Genomic DNA, 20137 nt, shown 5'->3' with positions numbered 1-20137 from the left:
GGAGAAAAGAGAGAAAAATGATTGAGCTTCAGAGACCTGTGGAACAACATCAAACATTCTAAAATATGTGTAATGGGAGGTCTTGAAGAAGAGGACAGAAAGGCTCAGAATAAATATTTGAAGAAACAATGACAGAAATGTCCAAAATTTTATGAGAAACATTAATCAGGTCCAAGAAGTTCAATGAACCCCAAATAAGATAAAAACAAAGAGAGTTAGTCATAGACACTTCACAGTCAAATTGTTGAAAGCCAAAGATACAAAATTTTGAAAGCAATAGGAGAAAAATGACCCACGTAGAAGAAAACCACAATAAAATTAACATCAGAAACAAGGCCAAAAGACAGTGAAATGACATAATCAAAGAGCTGAAAGAAAAAGACACTGTCCATCAAAAATTCTATATCTAGCAAAACTATCCTTTAAAAAAAACTGAAGGTTTAAAAAAGACATTTCCAGATAAACAAAGACTAGGAGAATTCATTGCTAGTATACTTCTTTACAAGAAATACTAAAAGAAGTCCTTCAGGCTGACACCAGTTAGTAACTTGAATTCACAAGAAGAAATGAAGAGCAGCAAAAATGATTAATATCTGGGTTAATATAAATGTCTCTCTTAATATATTTTTCCTTATTTCTTCTCTTAACTTCTTTAGAAGACATAAGATTGTATAAAGCAATAGCTATAACACTGTACATTTGAGTTTATATTATAACATATATAGATGTAATATACATGACATTAATAGCACAAAAGAGGAAGGAAGGAATGGAGCTATACTGGAGCAAAGTTTCTACATTTTACCAAAAATTAAATGAGTATTAATATGAAGTAGATTGTGATTAGTTAAGATCCATATTGTAATGCAATTGTTCTTTGTGGGTTTTTTAAATATTTATTTTATTTATTTATTTTCCTTATTTTTTTTGGCTGCATCAGGTCTTACTTGCTGCACACAGGATCTTTGTTGAGGGATGCGAGATCTTTTTCGTTACAGCTCACAGTCTGCTCGGGCTTCTCTCTAGTTGTGGCCTGTGGGTTGTCTCTCTCTAGTTGTGGTGCATGGGCTCCAGGGTGCATGGGCTCTGTAATTGTGGCACGTGGGCTCTCTCATTGAGGCGTGTTAGCTCAGTAGTTGTGGTGTGCGGGCTTAGTTGCCCTGCGGTATGTGGGATCTTAGCTCCCCGACCAGAGATCGAACCCACGTCCCCTGCATTGGAAGGAGGATTCTTTACCACTAGACCACCAGGGGAGTCCCTGTAATGCAACTGTAATTCAAAAATATATAGTTAAAAATTCAGCAGCAGAAATAAAATGGTACACTAAAAAATATTTAACACAAGGGAAGGCAGTCAAGGAGGAAGAGAGGAACAAAAAGACAGGCAATATAGAGAAACCAAGAGCAAAATGGCAAATGTAAATCCAACCATATCAATCACTACATTAAATATGCAGGGTCTAAACACCCCAATCAAAAATCAGAGATTCAAAAAAGCAAGATTCAGCTAACTATATATTGTTTACAAGAGAAATTTATCTTTAAGTGCCTATACCAACAACAACAAGAAAAGGTCTCAAATCAATGGCCAAATGATATACCTTAATAAACTAGAAAAAGAAAAGCAAACTAAATGCAAAGCAAGCAGATGGAAGATTAGTGCAGAAATGAATGAAATAGAAAACAGAAAAACAATACAGAAGATCAGTGAAAAGTTGGTTCTTTGGAAAGACCAGCAAAGTTGATCTTACTTAGACTGATCAAGAAAAAAAGATTACCTGTTCTTTTCCCTGGCAGTCCAGTGGTTGGGGCTCAGTGCTTTCACTGCCGTGGGCCAAGGATCAATCCCTGGTACAGGAACTAAGACTCCACAAACTGCACAACACAGCCAAAAAAAAAAAGATTACCAAGATCAAGAATGAAAAGAGGGGACTTCCCTGGTGGCACTACAGTGGTTAAGAATCCACCTGCCAATGCAAGGGACACAGGTTCGAGCCCTGGTCCAGGAAGATCCCACATGCCGTGGAGCAACTAAGCCCATGCACCACAACTACTGAGCCTGTGCTCTAGAGCCCACAAGCCACAACTACTGAGCCCGCAGGCCTAGAGCCCGTGCTCCACAACAAGAGACACCACCGCAATGAGAAGCCCGCGCACCGCAACGAAGGGTAGCCCCCACTCGCCACACCTAGAGAAAGCCCTCGTACAGCAACAAAGACCCAACGCAGCCAAAAATAAATAAATAAAATAGGGCTTCCCTGGTGGCTCAGTGGTTGAGAGTCCGCCTGCCGATGCAGTGTCCGCAGGTTCATGCCCCGGTCCGGGAGGATCCCACATGCCACGGAGCAGCTGGGCCCGTGAGCCATGGCCACTGAGCCTGCGCGGCCGGAGCCTGTGCTCCACAACGGGAGAGGCCACAACAGTGAGAGGCCCGCGTAACGCAAAAATAAGTAAATAAGTAAATAAGTAAATAAGTAAGTAAATAAATAAATAAATAAATTTAAAAATAATAATACTGTAAAAAAAAAACAAAAGAAAGACAAAAAGACTACCTGGGAATTCTCTGGCGGTCCAGTGGTTAGGACTCAGTGCTTTCACTGCCATGGGCCCGGATTCAATCCCTGGCTGGGGAACTAAGACCCCACAAGCTGCACAGCATGGTCAAAAAAAAAAAAAAGATTACCAAGATCAAGAATGAAATGAGGGGACTTCCTTGGTTGTGCAGTGGTTAAGAATCCGTCTGCCAATGCAGGGGACACAGGTTCGAGCCCTGGGCCGGGAAGATCCCACATGCTGCGGAGCAACTAAGCCCATGCGCCACAACTACTGAACCTGCACTCTAGAGCCCGCAAGTCACAACTACTGAGCCCGAGTGCCTAGAGCCCGTGCTCCACAACAAGAGAAGCCACCGCAATGAGAAGCCCGCGCGCCGCAATGAAGAGTAGGCTCCTCTCGCCACAACTAGAGGAAGCCCGCGCACAGCAACAAAGACCCAATGCAGCCATAAATAAATAAATTTATTTAAAAAAAAAAAGAATGAAAAGAGGGACATTACTACTGACCTATAAAAATGTTAAGGGTTGGGCTTCCCTGGTGGTGCAGTGGTTGGGAGTCTGCCTGCCAATGCGGGGGACACGGGTTCGTGCCCCAGTCCAGGAAGATCCCACATGCCGTGGAGAGGCTGGGCCCGTGAGCCATGGCCGCTGAGCCTGCGCGTCCTGAGCCTGTGCTCCGCAACGGGAGAGGCCACAACAGTGAGAGGCCCGCATACTGCAAAAAAAAAATTCAAAAAATAAAAATAAAAATAAAATAAAAATGTTAAGGGTTATAAGGCAATGTTTTGAACAAGTTTATGCCAACAAATTAGACAATTCAGATGAAATGGACAAACTCCTGGAAAGACAAAAATGACCACAATTGACTTTAAAAGAAATAGAAAATCTGAACAGACTTATGACAAGCAAATAGGTTGAATTAGTAATTGAAAATCTTCCCACAAAGAAAATCCAAACCCAGAAGTCTTCACTGGTGAATTCTATCAAATAATGCAACTGAAAACGTATGTCCACACAAAAACTTGCACAGAAATAATCATAGCAGCATTATTCACAATAGCCAAAAGGTGGAAACAACCCAAATGTCCATCAATGGATGCATGGATAGATAGAACATGGTCTATGCATACAATGGAACATTGTTCAGCTATAAAAATGAATGAAGTACTGATACATGCTACAACATGGATGAACCTTGAAAACATTATGCTTAATGAAATAAGCCAAACACAAAGAGCCACAAATTGTGATTCCATTTATGTAAAATAGCAGAATAGGGAAGTCCACAGAGACAGAAGGTAGATTAGTGGTTGCCAGGGGCTGCAGGATGGAGGCCGGATGGGGAGTTACCGCTAACGGGTACAGGGTTTTCCTTTGGGGTGATGAAAATATTCTGGAATTAGATCGTGATGACATAAACTGTAAACACAGATCTTCCTCAACTTCTGATGGGGTTACATCCCAATAAACCCATTATAAGTTGAAAATATCCTAAGTCGAAAATGCATGTAATACACTTAACTTACCAAACATCATAGCTTAGCTTAGCCTACCTTCAGTATGCTCAGAACAGTCATATTAGCCTCCAGTTTGACAAAATCATCTAACACAAAGCCTATTTTATAATAAAGTGTTGAATATGTCATGTACTTGAATACTGTACTGAAAGTGAAAAACAGAATGGCTGTCTGGGTATAGAATGGTCATAAGTGTATCCATTGTTTACCCTCGTGATCAAGTGGCTGAGTGGGAGCTTCGGGTGGCTGCCACTGCCCAGCATCGTGAGAGAGGACTGCACCACATATTGCTAACCCGGAAAAAGATCAAAATCCGAAGCACAGTTTCTACTGAATGCGTATTGCTTTCGCACCATCGTAAAAGTCGAAAAATCGTAAGTCAAACCATTGTAAGTCAGGGACACCTGTATACCAAAACAACAATAAATTGTACATTTTAAAGGGTGAGGTTTATGGCGTGTGAATTATATCTCAGTAAAAAAATTTAAGTTTGAAAGGAGAATTGAACAAGATATGCCAGACAAGTATTCACCAAAAGAAAGATATAGTTGCTATGCTACTATCACTGTATAAGCCGACTATAACGCAAAAGCATTACTAGTATTAATGCATGTTGCTCCATTTTGACCAAATGTGCAACATACGAAATACGTAGCAATCCTAAACTCATCTGCACTTAATAACCTAACTTAAAAATACATAAGGCAATAATTGAAAGAACTAGAAGGATAAACTGAGAAAAAACAACTGGGCCTCTACTCAGGACATCACTTGAGGCAGGCTGGGCTCCCTGGCATGAGGGGAACTATTGAAATCTCCATGGGGCTTGGGTGGGGCGGCATCTAGAGATGAGATTTTTATATTTATCAAGAGGGGCCAGATAGGGTTGAAAAATTCTTGAAAACTGTCTTAAAGCAAAAATCTCATCTTGCCACCATCCTCCCTACAGCCCTCCAGTGGCTCCCCAGTGCCCTGTTGAGAAAGTTCATTTTTCTGGGCAATCTCTAACCACTTGTCCCAACAACTTTCAATCAACCAAATCGGGTTATTCGCTTTTTTCCCAAACACTCCGTACTTCGTGTCTTGCCCACCTGAAGAGACGGGGATGGAGACAGGGGTGCCTGGGCAGAGGTGGGGTTGGGTGGAGAACATGGCTGCCATGGGCCCTGAATAGGCCTGCTTCTCTCCTAGACTCCCTCACAGCCCCCCTGCTCAGTCCACCACGACCAACGTCCATCCTTCCAGTCCCTCTTCAGCTCCCTCCGTCAGCACATCTCTCTCACCTTGCCCTCCGACACGGCCCCCAGACGTGCCCCTGTTGTCAGCCCAGGCCCTCACACTGAACTCCAGAGGGGTTCGCCCCATCACCCAGGTTCCCATTTCACAGGGAATTGACTCAATGAGCTAGAGGCACAGGGAGTGTTAAAGGCTACAAAACCACCTGCAAGGCTGAAACTGAAATCCAGGGTGCCCCTCACCCAGCCCAGTTTGCGCTCACCAAGAGAAGGGTGGAGAAGAGCTCCCCTGCCTTCTCCCCAAGTCCCCACATGACCTTCATGTTCCCAGTGAGCCCTCCTCACTTACACAGAGACCGGCAGGAGGTAGAGCCCAAGGCTGCTCAGTTATGCGGCCTCTATGCCCCCGCCTCCCAGTATCCAAAGTGGGGATGATGATGATGAGAGTCGCTACCTCATAGTCGAGGTTGGAGTTAATACGGGTGCCTGGCACACAGTAAGTGCTCAATAAAGACTCACCACTGGGACTTCCCTGGCGGTGCAGTGGTTAAGACTCCGAGCTTCCACTGCAGGGGGCAGGGTTTCAATCCATGGTCTGGGAACTAAGATTCTGCATGCCAGGCGGCGCAGCCAAAACATTTTTTAAAAGACTCACCACTGAGCTAACCCTTCTGACACCCACAGATTCGCTCCAGGACAGAGAGTGTGACCCTCCCTGTGTGGCCCAGAATGAGAGAGACAGCTTCGTCTCGTGACGCCCACAGGGGCTCCCCCCTCAAATCCAGTCTGGTCCCTGACACCTGGGAAGGCCAGTCCTCGGGCCCCGGCTCCAGACTCACAGCAGCTCAGCACCTCCCCAGCCCGGACAAGGGCGCTCTTGGGCTCCCACCCCACCAGCGGCTCATCGCAGCTCAGAGACTAAGGCCCAGCTCTCACCTCACCGGGCTCCAGTCTGACCCGTCCCTCTAGGGCAGCCTCAGTACCTGAGCACCTGCTCTTCCCTGAGCCCGAAATGCTCCCACGGCCTGGGTCACCCAAAGCTTTCTTCTCGCAAACTGCCCCCCCAGATGGGAAGGGCTCAGAGGGATGAACGGTGACGCCACTGCCCGACCTGGGGGTCCCCCGTCTCCCTGCTCCCAGATGGGCAGGGTAGGCCTCTCCCTGGGGCAAGATTTTGGGTGGGGGTGGTGGTGGAGGAGAAATGGTTTTGAGCAGCTGCCCCAGGTGCTGCAGGATCAACAGGTGGCTGAGGAACGTGGAAAATGTGACTGTGGCGCCTCCTGCTGGTGGAAGGTCAAATTGCACCCTGTGTCACTGCGGCTGGAGCTGGGGCCCGACTCTGACTCCGCAGCGAGGATGTGGCTGCAGCCTGGGCTGGAAGAGCTGGCTGTCTCCAAAGGAGTGTGATTCCATCTGGAAGGCTGGCTCTGGTGCTCCTGCTCAGGCCTCCCTGAGCAGCCAGCTGCTACCTTCCCCGGGCGGATCGTTCCCGCCACCTGAGTAAGCCCACTGCCTCCACTGCAGGACCTCCTCCATGACGGTGGGCACCTTGGCCGCTGGGCTCAGCGCCTGGCACAGAGTAGAGGCCCAATCAGTCTTGATGGCAAAGCGAGAAAACGTGAGTGTGCTGGGAGGCCAACGTGAACAACCAAAAGAGGGGAGGAGAGCCAGAGAAGGGGACGTCTGAGGTGGAAGGACAGGAGATGACAAGGCCCCAAGTGGGGGGCTAAGGGGAGGCAGGACAGGTCATTGGAGGTGAAGAGGCCAAGCTGTAGAGACCCGGCCAAGGTTATGGCAGCCTGAGGTCCCCAGGGCTATGGACAGAGAAAGGGGAGCTGGCGTGGTGGGACCGCATTGTATGACACAAAAGCCTAGAGCAAAGGATGGCCTAGAATTGGCCGTGGGGACAGAGGGGGAAGCTGCCTACCCCTCGGGACTTGCCCCGGGCTCAGGGGCCTGCGTGGCTGTGCATGGAAGGGGGTGGGAGGATGCTGGGAGGAGGAGAACTCCAGAGAGGGACTTGTGCGTGGCTACCCTCCTCGGTGGAAGCCCGGCCCCTGCTCCAGCCCCACCCCCGAGACCCAGGCCAGCCCTGCTCTGGGCCTCGCCGTCTCCCTTCAGGTCCCAAAGGTCGACGTGGAGAAGTGTCTTCTCCAGCAGGCTCTGCGATGCAGGCTGGCAGGGGCCAGTGGGCAGGGGTGACGGTGGGACAAAGGGGTGGCCAGCTCAGCCAGAACCCTGAGGGTGCTCCTTCTGCCCTGACTGGGAGCCTTCCCCTCATGGGTGCGGGACAAAGGCTGAGCGGAGCCAGTAAAGGCCTGGGGCCCAGCCAGGCCGGGCTCTGGAGCCCTACCCGATCCAGAATGGGGGTGTGAGGGGCAGGGGCTGCACAGACCAGAAGACCAGCCACCGTTCTTCACACCGGAAGCCACGACCCACCCAGCCCGGGTGCCCCAGGGCCTGGAGCCCAGCGGAGCCAAAGCCACGACCCAGCACAGGGGTTGAGGCCCCAGCAGCGCCCTCTCCTGGCCGAGGGGCCCCTCCTCCAGCCTCAGAGACAGGGGCTGCAGAGCCTTCCGGTGCAAGGCGTGCCCGGGGAATGCTCTGTCCGGCCACGGCCACGGGAAGCAGGGGAAGGAAGGGAGACGGGGCCGGGGGAGGCGGGGAGGGGGGGTGAAGACAGCCCGGAACTCTGGTTGCCCTCCCGGCTACAGCACCCGGGCCTCCACTCGCCCCTGAGCCCGGCCCAGGGCCCCAGAGCCACATGCAGGCCAACCTCGAGGGTGGCAGAGCTGGCCGGCTTGGCTGCCTCTTGCCGGCACGTCGGGGAGTGGGGACAGGAAGTTCTTGGACAACACGGAGCTTGTCTGCTGTGATGGGGGGAGCAGAAGTTCGGGTGGTGACGGGCGAGGTGGCCTGCCTCCTTGGTTTCCTTCCCAGCCCTCATCCCTCGCCCCAGCTCACCACTGCCCATTGCTCTGTCTGTCTTTATTGATTTGGGGAAGACTGGAGGGAGGCTGGAGGGCCACGACACAAGCAGGACCACCCACAGTCAGCAAAGCACAGAACAGCACGGGAAGGACAGCCCCTGGGCCTCTTGGTTTCTAGACGGGGTGTGGCAGGGACAGGGGAGGGAAGTCTGTGGACGCGCCCCAACAGTGCCCACCCCAGTACCCTGCTCCACACCCACAGGGCTCAAGCTCTACCGCAGAGGTGCCCCGGGGCGGGAGGGGGAGGTGGGGGGGGACTGAAAGGGTCCATTGGAAGGGAGTCTGGGGGTCCGTGCGCTCAGCCTGGGGTGGAGAAGAAGAGAGAAGCACAGGGAAGGGGGCAGTCAGGAGGCGCCCCTGGCCTGCCCTGCACCCCCTGCTCCCAGCCCAGGCTCTCAGCAGAGGTGCTCACTGGGTCTTGGCACCAGGCCCCTCGAGAACCCTCACGGTCCCTGCCAGCGGCACGGCCTGCCCCCCACCTCTCTGTCTCATCCACTTCTTGGGGACCCCGGCTCCTCCCCTCTGTCTGTGCTCTCTGCCCTCAGCCCGCTACTCTGTGGGGTCCACCCTGCTGAGATCTTGGCCACATGGGGCCTGCCACCCCCTGAGCTCAGCAAGGAGCCAGCTCCCAGCGGGTGCAGGGCTCACCCCCACGCACCTGGGTGTCACCACTTGGGGGGCTGGCCAGTGTGGAGGCCCGGGTGGCTGTGGCTCAACACCCTCCGTCCCGAGGCGTCCTCACCCTCCGGGCTCTGCCCCAGCTTGCGGATGTGGCGCAGGAAGGAGGTGGCATTGAACGCTCGCTGCAGGGAGAGAGGGGTGTCAGGCCATGTCCCGACCCTGGTCCCAAGACTTCAAGGACCATAAAGAGCACCGGCGGCCCAGACCATCCTCCTGAGGCTGACGGATGGGGCGGGCAGCCTTGAGCCGGGTCCCCAGGCCCCTCCCCACACTGACCTTCCAGTGGGTCCGGGCAAAATTCTTCTGGATCTGCTCACTGACTGAGCCCAGGATGTCCTTGTCAAAGGCTGTATCCCCGGAGATCCTAGGGCGAGGCCAAAGGTCAGTGAGGGGTGGGGGTCTTTGAGGGTGTGGACCCTCTGGTCCGAGGACAGCTCAGCAGGGGTCCCGCTCACCAAAGATGCTGTAAGGCCTGCTGGCAGGTGAACCTTTTCTGGGGATCTCGCTCCAGAAGGTGCCGGATGAAGTCTTTGGCTGGGACAGGGAAACCAGGTCAGCCCGCCCCATCCCCACGGCCCCGCGTCCCTCCCCACTCCCTGAGCTTGGGGTCAGCCTCAAGTTCACCTGATTCTGAGATGTCATCCCAAAAGGGAGAGTCAAACTCGTAGCTGGCCCTCAGGATCTGGCTGAAGAGTTCGGGGTCGCTCTCATCGTAGAAGGGGGGGTACCCACACAGCCTGGCACCCACAGATGAATCACCCGGCTGTCCAAACCTCCCCAACCCAGCAGGGGGCAGGCAGGCAGAAGAAGAGCCTTCCCAGTGGTCACTCACAGGATGTAGGAGATGACACCCAGGGCCCACACATCTACGGCCTTCCCGTAGGGTTTCTGCTCCAAGAGCTCCGGGGCTGGGGGCCAGAGACAGACAGACGCACACCCGCGCACACGCACACCACGCCTTCAGTGCTGCCGGGCTCAGCCTAGTGCACCCCAGGAGTGGCCCACCGCCTGCCCTGCCCCTGGCACCTCGGCTCCCACAGGGTCCCCTGGCCCCCAGGCCCCCGGTGAGCCTCGGGGCACCCCCCTCACTTACCCACATAGCCCGGGGTCCCACAGGCGGTGCCTAGCATGTTGCCAGCCTGGATTTTGGAGAGGCCAAAGTCAGAGACCATGATCTTGGAGTCCTCGAAGGGCGTGGCATAGAGGAGGTTTTCAGGCTGTGACACACAGGTGCCAGAGAGAACATCGGGTCAGCCCTGGCGTGGTCCCCGGGGCTGGGCGCCCTCAAGGCCCCCAGACCCGTGGTGCACAGGGACTCGGGGCAAGGCCTGGGTGGGCGGGCAGGAGGGCAGGTACCTTGAGGTCTCGGTGCACGATGCCCAGGCTGTGCAGGTAGGAGACCGCACCAAGGACCTGGCCCACCAGGTGGCTGGCGTCCTTTTCCGTGTACGAGCCGCGCTCCATGATGCGATCGAACAGCTCGCCCCCTGTCACCCTGGGGGGAGCAGGGGCTCAGCTGACCCGGCCCCCGGCCCCACCCACCCCCGCCTGACCCCGCCCTCCTCACAGCTCCATGGCCAGATAGAGGTGGGAAGGGCTCTCGTGGACGTCCTCCAGAGCCACGATGTTGGGGTGGCTGACCCTGCAACAGCAAGAAAAAGCCCCTTACGGGCCGCCACGGCCCCCTCTGGACCCCCAGGGAAGCCCTTCACCCTCTTCTCTTCCTCCCGCCCCTGCCCCCTACCCTACCACGGGCCGCCCCTGCTGGTCCAGCAAGGCAGAGCCCCGGCCAGGCCTTTCTGGGGACACGGAGGAGGCAGGGCGCTCCACCCCAGGAGGCTCCCAGCCAGTGCGGGGCGCACACCTGCGGAGCACCGCGATCTCGTTCTCCACCAGGGCCTCCTTGCCTCGAAGGGCCTTCTTGGGGATGCACTTGAGGGCGACAAGGTGTGAGGAGCCCCGCTCCTGGGCCAGCACCACCTCGGAGAAAGCGCCCCTGCGGCAGAGGGGGAGGCAGGAAGGGAGGGGAAAGGTGAGGAGGAGGGCGGGGCGCGAGAGCAGAGGCGGGGAGGGAGAAGGGCCCCCTTAGCCGAAGGAGATGGGGAAGCCCTCCCCGTCCCATGCCACCCATCCCCCCACACAAATACACACACTCACTCTCACTCACGCGCGTGCGCACACACACACACACACACACACACGCACTCACGAGCCGAGCTTCTCCCGGATCTCATAGACGCTGCTGATGTCCTCCGTCTGTTTCTTGAGCAGCAGCATGTCTGGGGGTGCAGGGAGAGGTGGAGGGAAGCTCCCTGGGCGAGGGGCAGCCCCGTCCCCCAAAGCCCAGATCCGGCAGTGCCTCAGCCACCCTCAGCCACAGCCCCATTCAGGAACACAGGTCCCACACACCCTCCCCCAGCCCGTTATATCTCGCCCCTCCCCCACTGTCCAGGTCCTCACTCCCAGGTGGACACCTCCAGCGAGGCCGCCGCATAAACTCCTCCCCCTCCCAGATACGGCCACGATCCGACGCCCCGCGACCTGGCACCCCGACGACGATCAGCGCCCAGAGACCCCCTCTCCGCCCCCACACAACCTAGTCAGCCGCGATTGGCCGCCTTCCAGAAGGCTCCGTGCCCCCCCCCGGGCCCCTCCAGGCTCACCCACATCCGCAGCGCCCAGAGGCGCCCCCGGCCGCCCCCAAGCCTAGACCTGCCACCCACGGCCCAGCGCCCACAGGCACGCGCCCCCCAGGCCACCGACCCGCCCGAGATGCACCTGCGACCCCCGCGCACAGCCGCCCGCCACGGCCACCCACGCGGCCACCCGGCTCAGCGCAGCCCTCGGCGCCTCGCGGCGGGAGGGACTCGGCAGCCCGGGCCTCCCGCGTCCCGAGCTGCGTGGGCCGCGTGCGTGCCGGCCGGGGGCGCGCCGGGCGTGACAGGTGTGCGCGGGGCCTGCTGTGGCCCGGGACACTGCACGCCCCCGCCAGCGCGCGCCCGCGCCCCGGAGCGCCGGATGCGGACCTGGAGCCGAAGCGAAGCCGCAGCGTCGCCTAGCGCAGTAACCACCGCGCCGAGCCCCCCGCCCTCGCCCCGGCGGCCCCGCCCCCCTCCGCGCGCGCCCCCGCCGCCCGCTGGCGGCCGAGCACGCGGTGGCCGAGCGCGGCCGCGGCACTGCAGGGCGCCTTGTAAGGCAATCGGACGGCGCCTGCCGCCCCCGCCTCCCTCCTTTGTCATTCGTGCGGGTTCCCGCCGGCTCCGGCTCCGCCCGGCAGCCTGACTGGGCCGGCCCCAGGGCCTTTGCACCACCAGTGTCCTCCACACAGAAGTCTCCACCCACATGTTGACCTGGCTCTCTGGGTGCCTTCGGGTCCCTGCTCTAATGTCCTCTCCGCAGACAGGGCATCCAGGCCACTTGACCTAAAACAGTCTCCTTCCCTAGCCCCAGCCCTGCCACTGCCACTTCTGCCACCTTGGCCTGAGCCCCCATCAGCAATCACTTGGAGGACAGCAACAGCCTCCTCGCTGGGCTCCCCCTGCCCTCTGCCTGCACCCTTAACCTCTCCAACCGGCAGTTTCTTCCCCACCGAGCAGCCAGAGCATTCCTTTTATTGAGATCATGTCACCCCTGAGCTCCAAACCCTCCCACGGCTCTTCATGTCACTCCAAACCAAAGCATGAGTCCTTACAGGAGCCTAAGAGCTCTGCGTGATTGGTCTCTCTTCCCCATCACTGCTTTGGCCCCTCTCCACCCACTCCCCCCCACCCCTTGCTCAAGCAGCTCCAGCCACACTGGCTTCTTAACTGGTCCTCAAGCACACCACACATGCACCCGCCCCAGGGCCTTTGCACTCGCTGCCTCTCTGCCTGGAACACTCTTCACTCAGGTAACTGTTTGGCTTGCTCCCTCACTCCATCAGGTCTCAGCTCAAATGTCACCTCCTCAAAGAGGCCTCAGCTGTCCCCCTCCAACACATTCTATATAGTAATCACCCCGCCTGCCCTGTCTGAAGAGCATGCATCTCTGCAAAATCACCTTCTTTGGCTTGTCTTCCTCAGCAAAGCATCCACTCCCAGAGAGTGTCTCTGTCAACTTGGCCCAGGAGAATCACTCAGGAAATAAGTGCTTGGTGAATGAATCCAATCCTTCATCCAACAGTTAGTGGATTTGTCCCATCCAGTCTCATCTCGGTTCTGGCGCCCCTCCCAGGGGGTCTAGGTCCCACCAAGGATGGGGGCAACAGGTGTCCTGGCTGTTGCCAAGAGCACATCCACACAGGCCATTGTTGTAGGGGCTCCATGGAATCTCAGGGCCCGGGAGTAACCTGCTGAATCTATCTTTGCAGGGGTCTATAGGCCCCCCCGGTCTGACACAAAGTCTTCAAGAGTGTCCACGGGGCAGGCAAAGGTTTTTAAAAATCATCTCCCCAGACCTCAGCTCCTACATGTCGTCTGTTCAAAATTGCGGGTCTGAGAAGGCCCCCTCAGGTTCCCTGTCCCAACCGCCCCTCCCACTTCCCTCGAGAAGGCTCCAGGGGCCTCAGCACTCGGAAGCATGGGCCCCACTCCCAACTGCTCAAATCTGTGAACAGGGTTTCCTAGATTCTACATCTAAAAGAGAAAAAAAATAGGAATGGAACCGACAGTGAACCCCATCTCATGCCGGCAGTAAGTCCTATTTGTTTATGGACACTTGGACAAATTGACATAAACCAAAGCCCCATCTTACTTGCTTGTTTCATAATTATGCATCCGCATGTCTAATCCACTGCCCTGTGGTTACAGGTCCTAACAAGAAATGTAACTGGTGTTTTAGAGAAGTACGATGATGCATGAGTAATAAAAGGCTTCCCACGTGGAGAAGGACAGCAAAGGAGACTGCTCTGGGGGGCAGCAGATGGAAAGTGGAGGCAGGAGGAAAAGGATCCACTTCCAAAGTGAGCCTGTGGCATCAAAATCAGGAAGTGGAAGTGTAAAAAGTGATCTCACAGTTTTTGTTTTAAATCAGTATTTACAATACACTGGAAATGACACCCTTGCCGACTGTTGAAACATCCATTGAAATACTGTAGATGTCAACTTCGAAAAACACATGTGTGTGTGTTAGATGGTGGTGGATACAGAGCTTTTCAAAATCCTTTCAGGGGATGCCTTACAGAAAAATGAACGCAAAGTGGATCACAGACCTAAATGTAAAATGCCAAACTTCTAGAAGAAAACATAGGAGAAAATCTGTCTTACCTTGGGCTTGGTGATGAGTTTGGGGATGCAATATGAAAAGCATGGTCCATTAAAGAAGAAATGATAAATTGAACTGCATCACAATGTGACATGTTAGCTCTGTAAACAACACTGTTAAGAGAATGAGAAAAAATGAGAGAGAATGAGAAGACAAGCCACAGCTTGGGGGAAAATCTTTGCAAAACACATATCTGATATAGGACTGGCATCTAAGATATATAAGGAATTCCTAAAACTCAATAACAACACAAACAACCCAATTTAAAAATGGGCCAAAGCAATCAGAGAAGAAAAAGAAATAAAAGGAATACAAATTGGAAAAGGAGAAGTAAAACTGTCACTGTCTGCAGATGACATGATACTATACATAGAGAATCCTAAAGATGCCACCAGAAAACTACTAGAGCTAATCAATGAATTTGGTAAAGTTGCAGGATACAAAATTAATGCACAGAAATCTCTTGCATTCCTATACACTAACAACAAAAGATCAGAAAGAGAAATTAAGGAAACAATCCCATTCACCATTGCAACAAAAAGAATAAAATACCTTGGAATAAACCTACCTAAGGAGGTAAAAGACCTGTATGCAGAAAACTATAAGACACTGGTGAAAGAAATCAAAGATGACACAAACAGATGGAGAGATATACCATGTTCTTGGATTGGAAGAATCAATATTTTGAAAATGACTATACTACCCAAAGCAATCTACAGATTTCATGCAATCCCTATCAAATTACCAGTGGCATTTTTTACAGAACTAGAACAAAATATCTTAAAATTTGTATGGAGGCAAAAAAGACCCCAAATAGCCAAAGCAGTCTTCAGGGAAAAAAATGGAGCTAGAGGAATCAGACTCCCTGACTTCAGACTATACTAAAAAGCTACAGTAATCAAGACAATATGGTACTGGCACAAACACAGAAATATAGATCAATGGAACAGGATAGAAAGCCCAGAGATAAACCCACGCACATATGGTCACCTTACCTTTGATAAAGGAGGCAAGAATATACAATGGAGAGAAGACAGCCTCTTCAATAAGTGGTGCTGGGAAAACTGGACAGCTACATGTAACAGAATGAAATTAGAACACTCTCTAACACCATGAACAAAAATACACTCAAAATGGATTAAAGACCTAAATTTAAGACCGGACACTATCAAACTCTTAGAGGAAAACACGGGCAGAACACTCTATGACATAAATCACAGCAAGACCTTTTTTGATCCACCTCCTAGAGAAATGGAAATAAAAACAAAAATAAACAAATGGGACCTAATAAAACTTAAAAGCTTTTGCAAAGCAAAGGAAACTACAAACAAGACGAAAAGACAACCCTCAGAATGGGAGAAAATATTTGCAAATGAATCAACCGACAAAGGATCAATCTCCAAAATATAAAAACAGCTCATGCAGCTCCATATTAAAAAAACAAACAACCCAATCCAAAAATGGGCAGAAGACCTAAACAGACATTTCTCCAAAGAAGACTTACAGGTGGCCAAGAAGCACATGAAAAGCTGCTCGACATCACTAATTATTAGAGAAATGCAAATCAAAACTACAAAGAGGTGTCGCCTCACACCAGTTAGAATGGGCATCATCAGAAAATCTACAAACAACAAATGCTGGAGAGGGTGTGGAGAAAAGGGAACCCTCTTGCACTGTTGGTGGATATGTAAATTGATACAGCCACTATGGAGAACAGTATGGAGTTTCCTTAAAAAACTAAAAATAGAATTACCATATGACCCGGCAATCCCACTACTGGGCATATACCCAGAGAAAGCCATAATTCAAAAAGACACATCACCCCAGTGTTCATTGCAGCACTATTTACAATAGCCAGGTCATGGAAGCAACCTAAATGCCCATCGACAGACCAATGGATAAAGATGATGTGGTACATATATACCATGGAATGTTACTCGGCCCTAAAAAGGAAGAAAATTGCATCATTTTTAGAGACGTGGATGGGTCTAGAGACTGTCATACAGAGTGAAGCAAGTCAGAAAGAGAAAAACAAATATCATATATTAACGCATATATGTGGAACCTAGAAAATGGTACAGATGAACTGGTTTGCAGGGCAGAAATAGAGACACAGATGTAGAGAAGAAATGTATGGACACCAAGGCGTGAAAGTGGCGGAGGGGTGGTGGTGGTGGGATGAACTGGGTGATTGGGATTGACATATATGCACTAATATGTATAAAATGGATAACTAATAAGAACCTGCTGTATAAAAAAATAAGTAAAATAAAATTCAAAAATTAAAAAAAGGGGGGGCCAAAGATCTGAACAGATACCTGATCAAAGAAGAAATACAGAGAGCAAATAAGCATATGAAAAGATGTTTAACATCATATGTCATTAGGGAATTGCAAATTAAAGCAACGATGAGACACCACTACACGCCTCTGAGAATGGCCAAAATCTGGACCACTGACAACACCAAATACTGGCAAGAATGTGGAGCGCCGGGAACTCTCATTCATTGCTGGAGGGAATGCAAAATGGTGTAGCCAGTTTGGAAGCCAGTTTGGCAGTTTCTACAAAACTAAACATACTCTTACCATACAATCCAGCAACCGCACTCCTTGGTATTCTACTCAAAGGATTTGAAAATTTATGTCCACAGAAAAACCAGCACAAAATGTTCATAGCTGCTTTATTCAGAATGGGCAAAAACTGGAAGCAACCAAGATGTCCTTCATTAGGTGAATGTGTTCGTTTCTGCTGCTCAAAATGTGCATTTTAAAAAGATGGCAGAGCTATGGGCTCCTGGAAAAGGGCAGGTAGAGCATTTGTATCTCAAAGGCGTGAGGAGCAAGGCAGGTTCCCTCTAGGATGACTTTGTTCCCTTAAGGCCAGAAGAAAAAATTGCTTTCCCGCCATACTTACAAGCCTCTTAAGGTAAGTAGGGGAGGTTTGAGGAGTGGTAAAGGATTGGTGGGATGTGGATTATTTCTGGAGCCACACCTCTGATCCTGTAGAGACTAGATTTATAAAACAAAGAGGGTTTTTTTTCCCTCAAAGAATTGGGTGGCCACCTCAATGATATCAAAAGACGGACACACTCATTCACCTCATTCACCTATGTTGGAATGTTTTCCTTGCCCTCATCTAGCTTAGGGGGGAAGGCCTCCCTCACCCCAAATTCCTATCAGCGATGGTTAGTTTAGTCAGACCGGTGGCCTCCCGTCCTGGTAATTTATTTATAAACACTTTGGAGGATCCTCCCTGGGTTGAAGACGCTTTCTGATCATGGCCCTCGAGGCTGGCCTACAGCCTCACGTGGTCCCATTTCTAAAGGTAGCCTGACGATAGCAGCTCCGCCAGGGACCTCTGTGTCCCAGGCAGCGGGGTTCACTTGAGAAACAACCTGGGGTGGAGGGGAGACCCCCTCTGGCTTGGGATTGAGGCCGGCTCCCACGGGGAAGAGCAATCATTTTTCTCGGCGGCTGCCTTCTCCGCGAGGGTCTCAGGCTTGGACTGTTGTCTGGAATTTAGTGAGCAAGTCCCCTCCCAGCAAGGGGACGGGGCACTCAGGCATGAGCAGAACTGATGTCTGAAGGCCCAACTTCCTAGCAAGCAGCTGCGGGGAGGGGCGCTGAACTGCTTGGTCTTATCATACACGACTGGGAGGACGCCGGGCCTGAGGCATCAGTCAGCACAGACTAGGCGGCTCCCATAGCTGGTAAGAAAATAACCTTCCTACCGGCCGCATCAAGGGTTACCAGAGGCTCTTTACCAAAAGCTCGGCCTCTGTGCACCGGTGCCCAATCAAATCTTGGAGACAGAGTTTTGGGGGAAGTAGAAAAGAATAGCTTTATTGCTCTGCCAGACAAAGGGGGGCACAGCGGGCTCCTGCCTCGAAAAACTATGTGTCCCCTGCCCGGGAGGATTTGAAGAGGGCTTTTAAAACAATGGTTCAAAGTCGGGGTTCCTGACAAGATTGAGGTGCGTGTAGGGCTTCCACTCCCTTAATCTCGCCTCAGATAGTCGCGTCCTGATCTTGAGGAGCTTCTCTGGTCCCTGTAATCTCATCTCAGGTGGTTTCTTGGTCGCTCCTCCCTTGATCAGCTGTTCAGCTCTGCCCTTTGGAACCCAGGGGAGGTCATGGAGGCTGGAGTCTTGCCTACAGGAAACGGGGGACAAAAGGGCCTCCGTGCCCGGGAGCCCCACAGGGTCCGCTCGGTTTCAGCTCCTCCGGAGAAAGGACCAGGTATCCCTGGGGAGCCAGGGAGGGTCCCAGGTCCCATCAGTCTTCGGTCTTCTCGGCCATCAGCGGTTTGGGGGCCCGGAGTCCCCATCGGGACTGGGGGCGGTCCCTCTTCCAGTGGCCCTCTCGTTTGCATGTCAGGCAGGATCCCAGTGGACTTTTCCCATACAGGGAGCATTTGTCCTTTCAGTGGACCTCTTGGCCACACTTAAAACAGATCCTTTCCTGGCGAGACAGTGGCTCTGATCCAGGCTTCCTGGATCCTGTCCCCGCCATGGGCTTTTGTAAGGGAGGGTAACCCTGAGGTGGTGCAGGGGTTAGGGCTGCCGCCAGTAACTGTGCTTTCTGCTGTTGTCCCTGAATCCTTTTTACCTCTTCAACCTTATCTCTATTGTTGAATACTCCAAAGGCCAAATCCGTGGGCTGATTCAGGGGTGTTTGGGGTCCCATAGCTGCCCAGATGTGGCATTAGGGGTAAACAGGCCGGAAGACTACTCCTCCTCAGAATTGGTGGGTGTGGGGTGGGTAGGAGTTCCCGGTTGTGGACCTCGCGGAGGTGGACTCATAAGGGGATCGTCTAAAACATCAGGCTCCTGTGGGGGGAAGAAGGCACTTTGAAGGGATGTGAGCCAGGCACACCTGGCAGGAGTTCTTTAGACCTGGATCTTAGAATAGGGTCATGAGCATTTGAACATATGGGACCCCACCCCATCTACCTTTCCTTTTACAGAACAGGTCCAGCTACAAGATGGTATCGTAATTCAATGACCCATTTTCTGGCCAGATCTTTTGGTCCCCTAGTTTGTACTGGGGCCATGCAGTATTGCAAAAGAAAATTAATCTTTTTTCTTAAACCATCCTGTCTAAATTTTCCCCAATTATCTCATGTGCGTCTTAGTGGGGAGTTCTTTGGGAGGATTATCCCAACTATTTTGGAGAAGGGGTGGAGAGCAACAGGAGCTGGGCCATCACCCTCTTTTTGGCCTTTTATGGTCAGCCTGGGAACTGTCGTGGCACCTGTGGGTGTGTCATTTAGCATGTTAATGCATTACAGTGAGGCTCAAGGTCTACTGGAAGTCAAATCTTCCACCATCTTGGGCCTAATTGGTTCTAACCAGTTTTTGTCATATCCCGTTTTTCTCAATGGCTGTGTCATTCTTTAAGTGTTGTGCCTTTTGCCGCCTGGTCTCAGGAGCATAACCACCACTCCTCAGGTGTGGGCCATGGATAGTGACTTTGTTTCCAAGAGGACAGGATGGAAAGGGGGAAGATTAAATTCAAAGTGGAGACACCTGATGAGCAAACAGGACCTCAGCCAGGTGACCCAGGTCGACACGGACAGTGGGAGTCGTGTTCAAAGCATGGAGTCTTGCTGGGATGTGATGAGAAGAGCACTTCACCTCCATGGTCCTCCTCTCAGTAACCATCACCCTGTCTACTCATGACAGAAAACACCAGAAAAACCCTGAGGGGTCCTGCAGGGCCTCCGCCACGACACCAAAAACGAGGACAGTCACAGCCCAGAGGAGCCTAAGAAGACACACCGCCATTGCAGTGTGGGATCCTGGGGCAGAAAAAAGAGGTGAGGGAAAAGTCAAGGACATGTGAATGAGACTCTGGACTTTAACCCTCCTTTTGTTGACAGGGATCAGGTGTGCGGCCTTGGTCCATGTAAGGACTCTGGC

The 20137-nt window shown here is 52.2% G+C and overlaps 1 protein-coding gene across 2 annotated transcripts; it reads right to left on the bottom strand.

The window, feature by feature from the left end:
• Positions 1-8330: 8330 nt before the first annotated feature.
• Positions 8331-11254, bottom strand: PNCK (pregnancy up-regulated nonubiquitous CaM kinase; the record flags this gene model as incomplete). 2 transcript variants are annotated; one of them, XM_081222293.1, is made up of 11 exons in its annotated part: positions 8331-8599; positions 8955-9099; positions 9254-9341; positions 9433-9511; positions 9602-9714; positions 9810-9885; positions 10071-10194; positions 10334-10472; positions 10545-10619; positions 10842-10973; positions 11187-11254. In XM_081222293.1, 10 exons carry the CDS (start codon positions 11252-11254, stop codon positions 8962-8964), a joined length of 1032 nt encoding a protein of 343 aa, XP_081078419.1. In that variant the 3' UTR covers positions 8331-8599; positions 8955-8961. The 2 variants fall into 2 exon arrangements, with proteins under 2 accessions (XP_081078419.1, XP_081078420.1); XM_081222294.1 differs by having other exon boundaries at positions 9039-9099.
• Positions 11255-20137: the final 8883 nt, after the last annotated feature.

This window comes from Mesoplodon bidens (genome assembly GCF_964165515.1).
Source record: "Mesoplodon bidens genome assembly, chromosome: X".
Lineage (NCBI taxonomy): Eukaryota > Metazoa > Chordata > Mammalia > Artiodactyla > Ziphiidae > Mesoplodon > Mesoplodon bidens.
The sequence above is the reverse complement of the archived record's forward strand: the minus strand, read 5'-3'. Positions and strand labels throughout refer to the sequence as shown.